The 17401-nt window shown below is 35.3% G+C and overlaps 2 protein-coding genes across 3 annotated transcripts; both read left to right on the top strand.

Annotated features, from left to right (window-relative positions):
• The first annotated feature begins 411 nt into the window (after positions 1–411).
• Positions 412–3606, top strand: LOC107551942 (putative methyltransferase DDB_G0268948). 2 transcript variants are annotated; one of them, XM_016233728.1, is made up of 7 exons: positions 412–667; positions 1045–1202; positions 1775–1935; positions 2156–2369; positions 2564–2664; positions 2921–3058; positions 3222–3606. In XM_016233728.1, the coding sequence occupies exons 1-7, from the start codon at positions 640–642 to the stop codon at positions 3310–3312; spliced, it is 891 nt and encodes a 296-aa protein (XP_016089214.1). In that variant the 5' UTR covers positions 412–639; the 3' UTR covers positions 3313–3606. The 2 variants fall into 2 exon arrangements, with proteins under 2 accessions (XP_016089214.1, XP_016089213.1); XM_016233727.1 differs by having other exon boundaries at positions 1042–1202.
• A 580-nt stretch (positions 3607–4186) lies between these two features.
• Positions 4187–8671, top strand: LOC107551941 (putative methyltransferase DDB_G0268948). The gene is made up of 6 exons (XM_016233726.1): positions 4187–4473; positions 4574–4734; positions 6155–6368; positions 7656–7759; positions 8167–8304; positions 8419–8671. The coding sequence occupies exons 1-6, from the start codon at positions 4363–4365 to the stop codon at positions 8501–8503; spliced, it is 813 nt and encodes a 270-aa protein (XP_016089212.1). The 5' UTR covers positions 4187–4362; the 3' UTR covers positions 8504–8671.
• The last annotated feature ends 8730 nt before the right edge of the window (positions 8672–17401 follow it).

Here is a 17401-nt window from a genome sequence, read left to right as displayed (position 1 = left end):
ACATTTTAGATATTAAAATAAACAAAATAATACTAGCATTTAATAGACAAGTTGGTTCAGCTGAGCTAATAAAGCATTCCATTGAATAAATTGTCACCGCTTGATGACTGCTGCCCTCTTCTGGTAATGTTTTAGTAAACAATTTTTCAAAGAGCACCTCTGGAGCTGCAGCTGGAATGGTATTACTTACACAGTTCAAAAAAGAAGAAAACATTCTTTACATTACTTATTCTATAATAGATAGTCCTTTGTGTGTATTCCTTTGTCTACGCACACGCACAATTGTAACTCGTTCAATATGACAATTGTGACAATAGCCTATTATTTTTTAACCTTTTTCAGTTTTAACTAGGCTACATTTAGCCAAATTGTTTCAGTAGCGCCTAGTGCGCGAACGAAAAGCCAATTCTCGCGATACTGTTTCTGTTACGGGAGAAAGTATCAAATATGGCGATGTCCGTAACACTGCAAGGTTTCATTACAATTTACATGATGTTATTTTAATAAATGAGTTCAGCTGAGACCCGATTTGTTTATTCAAACCCGATTTAACGGACAGCAGCTTTGAATGTTTTTACTCTGCAGTGTATTTTCGTTATCAAGCACAGACAACACAAACTGAGCAGCAGAGACCACCGAATGACACACAGCCCACTTCTCCGTCCCTGTGAGTGATTTACCATGAAAACACACGCACACTGTATATGACCTGACACATGTTTTATATCTTTATTTATATTTTTAAAACACGCTCTCTCTTTTACGTCTTTAGATAATAGGCCTACTTCATTAAAAACGGCACCAAATGCAAACTGTACATTTTCGATCTTTTTATAGTTAGTAAACTCCGGCACACGTTTTGATTTAGATTTTCAGTGTTTGATTCATGGACAAGAATACAAATTCGCGGAAATGACTCGTATAGTAAAGTCACAGTTGTAGCATATGCTATTTTGTTGCCTCCAAAATAGTACAGTCACTGGTTTGTCCTGCCTCTTGTCTGTGTTTGTAATGTCCAGTAATAATTAACTCTTTTATCAGTAGATGTGCAGACATTTCCTCTGAAGATTCGCTCTGAAGTCACAGTAAAGATGACGGACAGAATGTTTGAAGAGAAACAGCATGCCTCCCTCTATCAAAAATATCGATTTGATCCACCAGATGAGCTGAAGGAGCTTATTCTCCAGTATCTGGACAAAAAGGTAAGACCTGTCGTGTTGCTAGTTGTTGTGTTGTTGTTTGAGCGCAACAATCTGACATGTTCGTCCAAGGTGTCGTGTTTGTGCACGACAGCTGAATCACTGCATGTTTGTTTGATAACTGTGAGACCCTTCCAATATGGAGCACATGCATTATAAAACCATTTTAATATTATTGTGATAATAATGACAATAAACTTGAATAAGAACATACTAATATGGTTATAGTTATATTTATAGACTACTACTAATAAGAAATATATAAATATAAATTAATTGTACAATATAATGTGAATTTTGATTGTATAAGATAGCACTGTGGGGTTTATTAGCATTTTACCATGTCTAATATATCATGGTAACACTATGGTACTGTTTCTAAGTTACCACCAGAGGCCAGTCATAAGTGCAAATATGGCAAACTCATAACTTAACAGCTCTGAAGTCACACAAAAGGAACTGATGCTACAAAACCTATGCCAATAACGTATTTACTGTATATTATTTAATATGTGGAAAAATAAAAATAAGCTATTATCTCATATAATGTTTAATGGTAAACACTTGCTTCTCAGAAAGGAAAGCCCCATCAGCTGGCTGTGGATTTGGGCTGTGGAACGGGGCAGACCTCTCGTCCCCTGACGGCATATTTTGAGCAGGTTGTGGGCATTGATGTCAGTAAATCTCAGGTGGAGCAGGCGAGAGCAGTGCCAGGGTTCCCTAACCTCAGCTACAGGTCAGTAATGCATGGTTCTGCCCTTCCATAAAAAAATTAAAAAAACATTCTTGTTCCATAGACTATTTGATCTGATCATGTAAAAGATATGGAACAATGTACCATTACCTATATATAAGTTTAAAGACCAGATTCGTTTTTTTGAGACACAACAATGTGCAGTAAAGTGCTAAAAGATTACTGTGGTCTCATCCCTATCATGTTTATCATTAAATGACAGAGTAGGCACAGCAGAGGAGCTGCCATTCCCAGATGGCTCAGTGGACCTGCTGACGGCTGCGTCTGCAGCTCATTGGTTTGATGCTGAACGTTTCATAAAGGAGGCTACACGTGTCCTGAAGCCACGTGGCTGCTTGGCTCTCTTTGGCTATGGAGACAATGTGAAAATACACTATGAATCCTGTGGTGATCAACTTAATAACATATATGAGGAAGTAAGCCTATTCCATATGTATGTATATATATATATATATATCAATCAATGAAACAAGAGTATCTAGAGAGCAGGTTTAGTAAATTGGCACTGTTTAATATGTAAATGCCAAAGCTTCAGCTTACTGAATACATGTTTAGCTACTTTAACTTTTGCTAACTGCTAATTGCACGCTTGTATAATTTATCCTGCTAGGTAAAGCAAATACTGCTGCCTTATACGAGCAGTAAGGTAACTGGGGCCAACAGCAAGCTAAAGGACTTATTTGAAGCCATACCCTACCCAGATAAAGAGAGGTAAACCAGAGCACAGCACTCACTGTAATGAATAATTAACCATCTGTGTCAATGAGCCTCTACACAAATCTGCTTGTCATATTCTCTTTCTTTTGTATTGGTACATTTGTGTGTAAATAAAACTTTTTGATTATACATTATTTTTTTTTTTTAAATGTAATTCTAAAAGCATTATATTTTACATGTTTTTTCATCACTGACATGAGTTGCAGTTGTATATTCTAACAATTTTTTAATAATCTTCTGTCTTTGTAAGGATTGAAATAATTCCAATAAAGCAGCAGCTGAGCATCAAGAATGTAATTGGTTTTATTCAGACATTCTCCATGTACCAAGCCTATCTGAGAGCCGATCCAAGTGCTGCATCCACGCTGCTGGAGAGAACAACATCACGGTAATTACTTCTTTCTGAGAAACTTCAACACTTCAGGCGCTTTTACTGTCATGCAACGTTGATTGTATAACACAAAATTAGACTGCATGTTTCTTATTGAAGGGAATTTGCTTTTTGCCCTTTATAAATCATGTTGTTTTTCTTGTCACTTATTCTGTTCCAGTATTCTAGAGGAGATGAAAGTGTCATCAACAGAGGCCAAAGTGAACTTTATAATGGAGTACTTCTGTGTGCTTGCATGTAAACCTGAGTGACACATGAGCCACCTCACCTGTACTATCATCCCAGGTGTTTAGCTACTGCAGTTCCTACAAAAGGTTTAATCTTACTTTCTTAATCAAGTTGTTAGCAAATGTGTGGTCTTACAAACACACAGTATTTTTTTTTATAATTACACATGAAAGATTCTGAAAATATAAACCACTTAGTATTTGCACTATGCATTATGATGTTGCACAGTGTTAATTAGAATGAATTTCCTCTACAACATGCAAGCATTGATGTAATGTTGTTTAAAATAACAATAAAATCAATGTTTGTTTGTTTTTTGTTTTTGCAGTTGTGTAGTTTGTTCACATGAATAGTAAAAAATTCCCTGGATGTCACAGAAATGTTTACTCTATCTGGGTGTTGTAAAAATGTAAATTAATCTTTCTTAACATCCACACTTTACATTCACATAAACCTTTTATTCCATAAGCGTGTTGTTCTTTAGCAGTATCAACATCTACAGATTATGCCTTTCGATACTTTTATTTTTTTTCATGTGCTCTCTTTTCATTTTGTAAGGTATATCCATTTTCATTAACCTTTCTGCTTACGTCACTTCTTTCGCAAAAGATCTCATGATTCTAAACTAAACAGAGATGTCTTTCAAAATCACGCTAACATTGAAACCACAATTTTCCATGCCCTGATATCACTGTGAATGTTTTATTTGATGTTTTTATGAATGTTTTATTCAGCATGACATCTGGTTAGCCCGGAAATCTTTGATCCCTTTCCGATCATTGAGATGTTTATTAATTTTGAAAGAACTTTTAGTCCTGAGTGAATGTGAAAAATCTCTGTGTGAGGCTCAAGTCCTCATTAGCAAACTGGGCACATAACGGTTGCCTCAAAAAAATGTTTTAAACAGCTTTGCGCTATTTGCATGGTTGATACTGTCTCTCAGTGTGGGAAGAAAGAAGCAAAGCCTGAAACCTAAGATGACTCCTCCCCTTTACATCCTAATTTGATTTCCTCGGGCTAGTATGCTGACTGTTTAAATCCCTGCAGCTTTCTGACTTGTACAGCTGTCAAAAATGGCTGTACGTTTGTTTGAAGATAAAGAACATGCAAACTCATACTGGAAGTACCGAATTTCTCCTTCTGAAGAGCTCATTGACAAGGTTCTACAGTTCCACAGGAGTAATGTAAGACTTTTATAACGGTTTGTTGTTTTTTTTATTCATCATTCTGCCATCTGTGTCATTTCATTTACAATTGCACATATTGTTTACTGTATTTTCCCAGAAAAATTCAGCCAATGACCTGGCAGTAGATGTTGGCTGTGGGTCAGGGCAGGGAACGTTGCTCCTAGCACCACATTTTACTCGTGTGGTCGGGACAGACATCAGTCCTGCTCAACTGGAAATGGGGAGGAAACATGTTAATGTTTCAAACATCTCTTACAGGTAGGCAAACCTGAATTGGATGTTACTGCATGTGTGACAGCTTAACTTTGTGTAAATCTCCTGTCACTGTTTACCTTCCATCATCCAGACAGTATACAATCATTAACACATAGCACTCACATTTAGCAACAGTTTAACTACAAAATTAAATGTTAATCTGAAAAGTTGTGCAACTGAGTATTATGGTATATTCATTATGGAACTGGGCCATTATGGCATTTCTTTACTTTTACTTTGTCATTCAGCAGACGCTTTTATCCAAAGTGACTTACAAATAAGAAAAAGTAATTAAAACTAAAAGCTAAAACTCTATAAATACTATATATATATATATATATACACACACATTTAAGAAAATAAAAGAAATTCAATAAAAATGACAAATGCATACAACATTTCAAATCTAAACATTTAAATGAAAACAAAAACAATAAAGCTAAAAACAATTCAAAATATTAAAATAACAAAACGTATGAGTATAATAATGATTCTAACATAACACTAAGCCAAACACCAAAAAACAACTACATGTGTATGTACAGCCACACACATATACATATACATGTACATAAATATAAATACATTAAATATATATATATATATATATATATATATATATTATTTCATTTCCATTTTGTATGTTGAAGTACTGACATTTCATTTCAGTTGAATCATTTCTGTCACAATAGACATCTCTGTCGACATCTCTGTCACCCCTGCATATGCACACCATATCAAACTAATCAAGCACAAAGATTTGTTCATAGAGTTTTGTTTTTCATATGAATTACATTTCATTCATTTATTCCTTTATTCCAGAAACATTTATTCAAAGTGACTTACAAATTATCTGCATGACTGTTGTCATGATTCAGCAGCTAGAATTTTTCCCATTTTCTGTGCTGATTTTTGGGGGAACAATCTGCAGATTTACACAAAGAAAAAAAAAGTGTTACATGGAATCATGGAATGAAAGTATTTGTCCGAAACTGTTAGTATATTAAAATTTAAATATATACATTTTCCAGAGATTTCGGAGTTCTCTGTGTGTGCATGTTTTACTTTTGAGTTGTATTTTTTTAAAGCAATACATCATTTTTAATCATATTTGTTGTATTGCCTATGTGTTTTTTTTTATTAAAAAAAGTGTGTCCAGACAAAATGACTCAGCACGCTTGTATAATATTACAGCAATGACAATCATTAATGTGTCATAAAAACTAAACTAAACAAAAACCCTGCATATCAGGCACATAAAAGGCGGGGACATGAAAATAATGTCTTAATGGGCCTAAATATCAAATATTTCTTTATTTATTTAGAGGTGAAATACTGTGATTATGCTCTTGATTTTGTTCGCTTCATGAGTGTCATCCATTCATATGCACATGCTTCTGTTTTACTTATTTGAAACACAAAGGGAGAGTCCAGCTGAAGAACTGCCTTTTGAAGATGGCTCTGTAGATCTTGTGACGACCATGTCTGCATTCCATTGGTTTGACCGTTCACGTTTTCTTCAGGAGGCTCACAGAGTGCTTAAGCCTCATGGCTGCCTCGCAATTCTCAACTACACTATGGACATGGAGCTGAGCTATGGAGACTGCTCAGAGACTTTAAACCACATCTGTAAAGAGGTGGGAATCATAACACTGGTATTTCTGACATTCAGAGCCGGCCCGACCGAATAAGTTATATAAGCGGTTGCATAGGGCCCCATGTCAGGGTTCAGCCAGTTATGCTCGATAATAATGACTTTGATAAAGTTTCAGTTGCGTGTGTTAATGTTTGAAAAAGAAGAAGCGACGCTATAAAACTGGTGCAGACTGCAGAGAAGTGGAAAAAAAGAAAAGAAAGTGAGCAAGATAAGGGTGAGTGGTGGATTTTAAAAATATATTGTTGAAATGGCGCATGCTGCATTGTGCTATATTTTTCTGAAAGCAATGGTTAAAATTTTAAATAGTTGAAAAATGTTAAAAGTGCTTAGTAAGTAAATGTATCTTCATTTATGGAATACATAAATATGAAGATATATTTACTTAAGCACTTTTATATTTTATTTATATATATATATATAATTTTTTTTTTAATCCATCACTCACCCTTATCTTGCTCACTTTCAATATTGAAAGATAAATACGGAGTAGATTCTGATTAAGACCGTTTGGTAATATTTTACACCAGGGTTATATAGTTAACTAAAATAAAAAATACTAAAAAAGATCAAATATTTTCGTTACTTAAAATAAAATACTTAAACTCTTTTATTTTAGCTAGTTGACGAGGCAACATTTTCCATTTTCATTTAGTTTATCTTGATGTTCTAAAATAACTAAACCTGAAATAAAATGTGATAACTATGTAGACATTTAAAAACAACAAAACTAATAAAAACAACAAAAACAAACAAAATTACTAAAACTTTACCTAAAATGAAAATGACAGCAGAAATAATTCAACAGAAATATAATAGTACATGAATGGTACTAAAATAACATTGCTTTACAATAAGGTGTCAGTGTAGGATGTGTACGATGGGGGATGGGGGGGTGGTTATGGGGGGGCATCTTTTGAAAATCTGCTTAGGACCCCTAAAATGCTAGGGCCGGCCCTGCTGACATTTCAATGCTTGCCAGCTGTCTAAACATCTGTGTGTGTCACATACTCTATGAGAACATTTTAGAATTGGAAAAAAATTGGAAAATTATCAGAAATTATCGAAATTTCTGCTCATATATGACCCATAAGTCATAATATTAAACAATTTACTCAACAAACATTACTCACAGCATTTAACAGTACTAGACTGATTAAACTTAAAGTTCACTGTTTGTTCAGCAAATAGTTCATGAAACATGACATGTTTTTGACATAAAATAAACAAAAATTCTGTTACATGTGCATATACATCTGTCTCATTACAGTTTTATGCAGCCTTGCAGCCTTTCCGGAGCCCTTACCTAGGTTCCAGCCCCTTTGAACTTTACAAGAAAACATATGACTCTCTTCGGTATCCAGTCAAAGAATGGTAATGTAGTTGTATACAAACTAGCTGTTAAAATATTAACTTTATTGATAATTAAGTAGGTCAAGACAGTTCAAAGAGCAATCAGTCTTAGGTTTAGAAACTGAAGAAGGTTTTATAGGCTATGTTTAAGTAGCATTTGTTATATTGTGACTATAACCACAGTTATTGCCACATAACAAGGGCTCATTATGCCTTGAGCACCTTTTATGTAATGGATGCTACATTATAAAATAAGAAGGATTTCAATTTGAACATTTAAATGTAATTTTATTCATTAAGTGTCCCTGGCATAACAGAGTGTTGCTATCTAGGATAAAAAAAGCTGTTACTTTATTGTTGTTTATAACACGGCTGGAATGTTGCATTGACCAGTCAGAAGCCGGACTGCAACTGTGTTTTGTCTCTAGGCAGGACATTTTTTGGGTGAGGAAGCCCGTCCACGTCTCTGGCTACATCGGCATGGTGGAGACTTTCTCCACTTTCCAGACATTCTTAAAAAAAGATCCAGAAGAGGCCAGACGACTCTCACAGGACACTGAACAAAGGTATTAGACTTAGGGTTGTCTTATGTAATTTCTGTGTAATATATAGGCTTCTCCTGTGTGTATCACATCATCTCTCTCTCTCTCTTTTTCTCACACTCCATTTTTCCTGTCAAGACTGTTGCGTGCAATGGGTGTGACATCCTCGGAGACAGAAGTTATCATGGAAGTTAAATACTTCTATTTTCTAGCCGGCAAATGACTGAGCCAAATATTGTCATCAATGGAAAGCGTATGATGTAAAATTTCAATTTCAAAAAATTGACCCTTGTGACTGGTTTTGTGGTCCACGGTTGGTCACATATTCGAGAATGATCAACTGAGTTTCTAAATTCCATAACCACCAAGTTTCATAACCATCAAATAAAAAGTTTCCATACACATGATATCTTGATCCTTATTTTCAAAATTAAATGAACAAATTTGATTTTTTTTTTCAATGTAACTTAATTTAGGTTATTTAGTTAAAAATCCAAATCATTGCAGAAGGTTCAGGTCATTGTCTCTGTGCATAAATTGCAGCCTATATTAAATGTGTGTCTGAATAAATGAACAGACGCAGACAAAAACCGTCTTTCACTGACCCACGTACAAAGAAGCGATCATTTCAAAGTGTATTTGAACGAGTGTCCACCAGGGTGCAGTGTTGACTCGATCATACAGCAGTACCTGCGAGAGAGAAGAGAAGCAGGTCTACCAAACATCCACGCAGCTGCCTGTGATGACACGACCCAGCAATTCCACGGTACAGTGATTTAACACAGGCACGGCTTCAAAACACAAACAGAAACAATGGAAACTGAGAGTGACATTTCTGTGTACACTTCAAAATGTTTACCACAATTCTCTGAAACAATCCAGCGCTTGCTTCAACCACTGGTATGTTTTTTTTAGCTGTGAGGTTTTAAATCATGCTTATTTCTCTTTTTATCTACAAATGTCTTTAAGAGTAAGTATAATGGTTCTCTTTTTGGGTAGGCCTACAAGCAGGACCATATATTGTAATAAAATGTGTTAGTGGTTTGGCATTGTGTGTCTTTGAGCTAGCTGATCATGCACAAATAGCCAAAGGGTGAATGGATAACAGGATCTGTGTTCAAATCGCTTACCTAGAAAAGTAATGCACATCAAATGACAGATGAGACAGTGAATATAACAGAATATAGTGCCTATGCTCATATGTGAGGCAGTTGATGGGTTACACTACACAAACAGTTGACTTACTTATTCTTATAAATACATACATCAAGTATTAAAGGAACACTCCACTATTTTTGAAAATAAGCTAATTTTCCAACTCCCCTAGAGTTAAACAGTTGAGTTTTACCGTTTTCGAATCCATTCAGCCGATCTCCGGGTCTGGCGGTAGCACTTTTAGCTGTAGCTTAGCATAGATCATTGATTCTGATTAGACCGTTAGCATCTCGCTCAAAAATGACCAAAGAGTTTCTATATTTTTCCCATTTAAAAAGAAAACAAAGGTCTTACAGGTTTGGAACGACGTGAGGGTGAGTAATTAATGACAGAATTTAAATTTTTGGGTGAACTATCCCTTTAATACTTGATTCACATCATTCAGTGGTCTGATATTTCCTAATATTCACTGTCACCCATGGCAACACTATAGTCCGCTAATATGGGTAATGGTCCACTGCAGCTAGAGAACTCAAAAATGCTAGAGCTCCTCAGCTTTGCAGCGTGTCTGTATAATCTGTGTGAAATCTGAATGAAATATAGTAATAATAAGTAATATGATTAATTAAATCCAGCAGAAACTGGCTTGGATAACAAAAGTGTATCAATTACTGTAAATTGTTGCAGTGTTTGTCTTTTTGCTAGGCTGATTGCTTTGTAAGTACATGGTAGTTAAGGCCACTTAATATAAAGTGGGACCTATTTTTTCTGTGGCTAAATAAATTATTTAGGAAACTTTAAAGCGTGAATAACACATTTTTGAGAAACGTAATAAAGTTTATCAAATATATGAGTTGCATTATTATAATTTTAACCATAGATTCCATAGACATTCACTGTATATTACTGCAAACACACTTTTTTTTCATTTTCTAAAGGCCTGAGTCAATTATTTTTCTATAGTATGTCACTAATGCTGTCCATACTGCTTTGCTTATATTGAACCTTGAATATTAGGCTACATTATAATTCTCTGCCTTTGTAGGAGGTAAGTTTTCCTCAGTACATACAAAGGAAAACACAATTCTCAAATTCTGCCCTCATCTGAGTCAACAAGTGTAGAATATTATAATTTCCAGTATAGCATGATCAGCAGATAGCAGAATCCTCTTGAAATAAACAATTTTGCGAAATTAGACACTTCTGACATATTTTGTTACTCGCCTCCACCCCCTTCTATCTGACATTGAAGTGTCCGAATACACAGTGACCCATCACACTCCACATTTTAATCCATTGTGAAATATTTTCATCCTGACCGATGGACCTGAGCTTTTGAATCATCTGCCACTTCACACACACAGGATCTGAGACCTGGGCTCACCTCTCCTGTAGCTCTCGCATACTAAATGTGAGCTCTAGTTTCTCATATCGGTGTGAAAAGAGGCTAAGTACACTTTTTGCAACACTAAAATGATGAACAGTACTAAACATATGCAACAACATGGTAAACCGGTTTTTAAAAGGACAAACAGACATTCATTATCAAAGAGCACTCGCAGCATTTTGTTAGACAGAAAATGCTTTCATTAAACTAAGGCGATATTTGTGTGGCTCAGTCTGATTTTGAACATGGCTTTTTAATGGGATTCCGATTTCAAATGAAGCTTATCTACACCGCATTCTCTATATATGCAATACACCTTTTAATAAAAGGGGTCCTATTATGCTCTTTTACAAAGTCTTGATTTTGTTTTGGGGTGTACTAGAACAGTCTCTCATACTAGGTTGTTCGAAAAACATTATTTTTCACATATTTTACATTATTACAACACCTCTCTCCCCAGTCTGAATAGTTCCTGTATCAAATGAAGGCCCACCTTCTGAATTACGAAATGTGCTGTGGTTGGTTAGCTGGGCCAGTGTGTGTTGTGATTGGCAGCACTCGGTGCCTGGTCGGGAAATGTCATGCCCCTTACCATATCCGCCTGCGAGCTTCAGTGTAAATATTGCGTCAATATCAAATCAATTTGAGTGCGATTTAAACCCGGGTTATTGTAACCACTCTAAGTTCATCTGCCTTGGGAAAGCTAGCGTGTCTCCGACATAGTGATAACACTCGTTGCCTTCTCTAGTGCAGCTCAACCAGGTCTCGTCCCATTCGTCGATATTTGTGATATCACAAATCCCGGGAAATATGCGTTGTAGTCCAAACGAGTCGTTCGTTGTAGTTTTTGAAAAGTGATTTCTGTTAAATATAATATCTCCTTTTGAAGTGGCCTTTGGGCTTTGTAACTTTGCTGATCTTTTTTTTATGCTCAAACAGCAACATTACAGACTAAAGTTGAAAAAGTGAAACAGCATAATACATACTAATACAAATAACCCCTTTAATAAAGCCAGTGCAGTTATTCTGTTCATAAAGCTCATGAGGTTTTCACTGATGAATAAACTATAGCTAATTTGCACTGAAATAAGTTTGGGCTAAATTTTTTCAGTGTGAGTGCAATTCTACAGCATGTCTTATGAATATTACTAGAAAATTATATCTTCTAGACAAAGTGTATTGTTTGTTACACAATGTATTCTTTTAAGGTACATTCTTCTCTTCATCTCTGTGTGTTTTCAAACGACATTATATTGTTTTCTAATAAAAAAAAGTTGCAGTTAACCTAATAATGTAATTTCTACCATTCACCCTTCTTTCATTCCAAGCCCTGTATGACTTTCTTTCTTCCCTGGAATATAAAGGGATATTGAAGTCTGTATTGGTCACTCTGTTCCATAGAATTTATAATAAAAGGAAAATCTATTTGAGTCCATTTGCAAGAGATCTGCTTCATCAGCCCCAGGACACAATTACATCTGTTACAACAAAGACAGAAAATCATCTGATTGGCTGGAAATTGTAAAAGAATGATGACGAAACATGCATAATTGATTGGATAATAGGATTAGTCATAAGAAGTGACTCAAGATTGCATATTAACAGATGAATAATCAGATTTTCAAACCCCCATCCATAATTCATAATTAACCTATAGGTGCATATTCAAATAAATATTAATTTCCAAAATCTACATGAGCCATGAGCTATCGTTCAAACATTGAAACACAGTATGCTCATCTATTATTATATAGCAGATATGATAAAATCAGTCATGTTATGGCTGTTGGATATAATTTGCTCAAATATTTAAAGTGATATTAATGTGATGATAAATGTTAGCGATAGAGTTGTTATTTCTCAGTTATCGTAGTAAAATCTTTAAAGCGTAAAATTAGCAGATTACAAAATCATTGTTGATGTGCTTGCAGATGTTTTGCAGAAACTAGCATTTTCAACAGTCCTGCTGCTGGGGAATATCATACCAGCATATCAGATTAAATGAGAATTGTTTGTCATGAGGGGCAATAGTCCTCATGGGTAGCAGGGCCTCATGTTCATATATCCTGGCAGGGTGTGAAATGAAACACACTATTGAGTTTCTCATAGCTGCTCCACATTAGATGTAGTTGTGACCTTAGGCTCTGGTTACTACTGACCTGCTATGTACAATTTATTTTGCTTGCAATATACCTCTCACAAGCTATTCATCATATAATGAAAAAAAAACACTTGGTACAGACTGCCTCCATTCAAAAGGGAGAACATAACAGAAAACAAAGGGAGAAGGTATGTAATATTGTCTTGTAAGGGTCCTGACACCTTTAGCATAAATTAGGCTGATCAAATGACCTGAATGAATGAAAAAAAACTGATCAGATGTGCAATCATCCATTTGCACCAACTTTCAGCTATTGTAGACATTATGTATCTTCGACACAGGTCTTCCTGATAGGCCAACAAGATGTCACAACCACCATTAACATGTCCTGAAATTCACATCCAGAAAGGTTAGTTAATCATAAACAGAGGTCAATTATTTGGTTGCCGTGATTTTGCCAAGTAAGACATGTTCCTGGATCAACATCTTTTGTTGATCCTGGATCAACATTACTGTCCAAAAATACAGACTTAACCCAATCCCTACCCCTAAACCTAACCCTACCCATAATTTATTCCTAAAATCAAAGGGAAATGATAGCTGATTAACAAGGGTGTAGTAGCACCTAATCCTGATTGTAAGCCTAAAACTTACATTTCCTGAAAAGTTATCTCTCAATTCTGATTGGTTGATTGGAATGATGTTGATCCAGGAACATGTTGTACTTGGTCAAATCACGCTCACCCAATTATTTAGAGGTTTTAAAGGTACAGTAGGAAAAATATATACTGTTTAACTCCAAGGAAAATCGTTGGCCCTGTTTCCACCAAACATATGTGTTGTTGGTGATCTGATCGCTAATTGTCATTACTGTTTCCTGATCTTAAAATGCCTCTCAGATATGTCTTCTTTTACCACTTGCGTTTGAAGTTTAAGACCTTTTTATTTTGTCATACGTTGTGTCACTTTTGTGGGAGCGCCAAGGGCTGCTCACAAATATGAATAAATAGGCAAACTCATTTTATGCAAAAACATATCAATTAGGTTATTTTCAGATTTTTGTATATACATATTATATTTTAATTGTATATTAAACAAGGGAAATAGCATTAATATATTCATTAGTTTGACTTTGTAAAGAAAGCAGAACATAATCACTGGGTGATAGGCTAAATCCAAACTTAAGACACAATATATTCTCACTGTAGCAGGGGTGCTTAATGTTGCTAAATTTAATCAGCATTAATATTATAATTCATTGTAACCAAAAGAACAATTTCATCTTAATTGCCAATGCAATAGCCAAGAGATTGTCTACTTAAAACAATGAAGCATGGTTTACTAGATTAAGATGAATGCATTAGGCTAAACTAAACACCAAGTTGCAGCCTGAAAAAAGGAGTTGGGCTAAAGTTCATAAGGATTCACAGATGGACCACAACAATCTGACACATTTTAAGCAAACAAAAGCAGGTTGTTGTCTATTTGGGGATTTTGAGTAGGCTAGGTCAAGCCATAAATGCATTGTCTACAATTATTGTGGCTCTAATTGGCATTTGAATAGCATTCATTTGTAGCCCTAATTATTTGCCTATGGATCCCTTTTTAAGTTTGAGTTTGCTAAATTTAATCAGCATTAATATTATAATTCATTGTAACCAAAAGAACAATTTCATCTTAATTGCCAATGCAATAGCCAAGAGATTGTCTACTTAAAACAATGAAGCATGGTTTACTAGATTAAGATGAATGCATTAGGCTAAACTAAACACCAAGTTGCAGCCTGAAAAAAGGAGTTGGGCTAAAGTTCATAAGGATTCACAGATGGACCACAACAATCTGACACATTTTAAGCAAACAAAAGCAGGTTGTTGTCTATTTGGGGATTTTGAGTAGGCTAGGTCAAGCCATAAATGCATTGTCTACAATTATTGTGGCTCTAATTGGCATTTGAATAGCATTCATTTGTAGCCCTAATTATTTGCCTATGGATCCCTTTTTAAGTTTGTTGTAGTTATTTTTTGATAAAAGAAAACCTAATGACTACTAGTAGCAGAGGAGACAGAAGGTCTGCTGTAAGATAATTGGAAAGTAAAGGCACATTGATGCTGAAATATCACACCCTGTGCTACACAAAACACATCATTGTGGACCAGTCACAAACCCATCCGCCAACACTTAAGCGTTCTGCTGCCATTTTGCATGTGAACTTTTGAACTTTATTTTTATTTTGTAAATGTGCTCAATTTTCAGTTTGCTTGTGAGTTCATGAACTTTTGTGTTGAGGGAAACCGGTTCAGATATGATGCTTCTTTTGTTAAGAGAGTAATTTGTCTGTCTAGTGGAGTTCATTCAGTACTGCTTAGTGTGTAATAATTTGATGCTGTTTGTTTAGGAATGCATGTATTTAATTGCTTGTTAGTTCACATTATCCTGGACTTGAACTTTGCAGACATGATTCATAACAGTTTGCAATTAAAGACTCTCAAATTGTTCATTGCGCCTAAAAAGTTATATTCTGTTGTTGATACAATGGATGTTATGGTTTGCCTTTTGTTATAGATGAGCTTTTGTTTCATTTAAACTATAGTTTGAGTTGTGTGAGAAAAGCATTTAAACTGACATCCACTGTTACAGAAAGCAAGATGTAAGCATAATTTATAAAAGTGTCATAATATTTTTCTTTTTTTATAGTTTCTGTTTTTCAGTGAATGGACAGACCAATGTTTTCAATACTTTCCTTTGTTTTCCACACAAAATGTGACCTTTTTATGCTGTTCTATGTTTTTGTTTCAAGCTGTATTTCAACTCCATGTCTGTTTTTTTTTACTGCAAAACAAGCCAATTACCTGTCATTGATGTACAATAAGATTGTTCAGCTTAATTAACAACATTAATATTGCTGTCTTGCTTGTTACTAGAGTTGACATGAGATGACGAGAAAGTTTGTTGTTTGTGCTCTCTGTGCTGAGAGAGAATGTTGGCACTATCCCGTCAGCGGAAGGTGATTGATGCTTTCAGACACGAACATCCTCTAGGGACATCAGAGGCCTCTCGCAGGTAGGTCTCAGTCAGAGACCATGTGCAAGAAGGAAAGAATCTTATAGTTTCCCACTCTTTCTACTCTCATTTTCTCTTTTCACTTAAAGAAGATTTCTTGTGACAATCTTAGTTTGTTTTGATAAGTTTGCCCTAGATTTTTCTCTTCAGAAATCTTTCATCTCCTGTGGCATGTACTGTGGGAACAGCTAGGTTTCCTCACTGCCGGAGTCAGCAATTTTACCATCACATGTGCAGCTGAGAGCCCTACACTTCAATAAACACCACAGCGGGAGGTAGCGCTTTAATAGTTAGAACTCACGTTGCACTCTGTGCTGGAGTATCATTTTCTCCCAAAACATTCACTTTTTTAAGGCTCCCTCGCTGAGCCTCAGGAAATTCACAAAAATGTGATATTTAAAACCTAAATCTTGTTTAAAGGATATAGTAAGGTTTCTCTCTGGCTTACAAAGCTGGCGACTTTTGAATGGACTTGTGAATGAAGGAGAACATTTGGCTTGTTTTCTGATTCTAGTTTTGTGGAGTTCTGGGTGAGCTGTTGAGGGAGTACTTTAGGAAAGAAAAGTAGATTTAAAGGGATAATGAAAAGTCTCAATTTCTTTTGAAATAAAATGGTTTATCTTTGCAAGAGTGTCTAAGATCTTTTTTTTATTTCTTGAAATTGTTCATTCTTAATTATTGTTCATGTGATGCACACAATAAAGCACACTAGTGGCGAGGCCAGACATTTTAAAGTAAATGGACCTCAGCGCCTACTCTCAAACTGAAGTACATCATTTTACAATACAATACAAAAATTTGAATATCATGAAAAAGGTCAATATTTTTTTTCACTTATTTCAGAAAGTGAAACCCATATATTATATAGATTCATTACACATGGAGTGAAATATTTTATTTTTTATATTTTATTTCTTGAAATTTTGATGATTATGGCTTACAGATAATGAAAACCCAAAATTCAGTGTCTTAGAAAATTAGAATATTACATAAGATCAATAAAAAAAGGATATTTTAAACAGAAATGTCAGGCTTCAGAAAAGTATGTTCATTTCTATGCGCTCGAATACTTGGTTGGGCCTCCTTTTGCATGAATTACTGCATCAATGCGGCGTGGCATGGAGGAAAATGAAATCAGCATCTCCATGAAGCTTGTCAGCAGAAGGAAGCATGAAGTGCTCTAAAATTTCCTGGTAGATGGCTGCGTTGACTCTGGACTTCAGAAAACACAGTGGACCAACACCAGCAGATGACATGGCAGCCCAAATCATCACTGACTGTGGAAACTTCACACTGGACTTCAAGCAACATGGTTTCTGTGCCTCTCCACTCTTCCTCCAAACTCTGGGACCTTGATTTCCAAATGAAATGCAAAATTTACTTTCATCTGAAAAGAGGACTTTGGTCCACTGTGTTTT

Source organism: Sinocyclocheilus grahami, unplaced genomic scaffold (assembly GCF_001515645.1).
Source record: "Sinocyclocheilus grahami isolate Dianchi unplaced genomic scaffold, SAMN03320097.WGS_v1.1 scaffold438.1, whole genome shotgun sequence".
NCBI classification, from domain to species: domain Eukaryota; kingdom Metazoa; phylum Chordata; class Actinopteri; order Cypriniformes; family Cyprinidae; genus Sinocyclocheilus; species Sinocyclocheilus grahami.
This window is presented reverse-complemented; position numbering and strand designations above follow the sequence as displayed.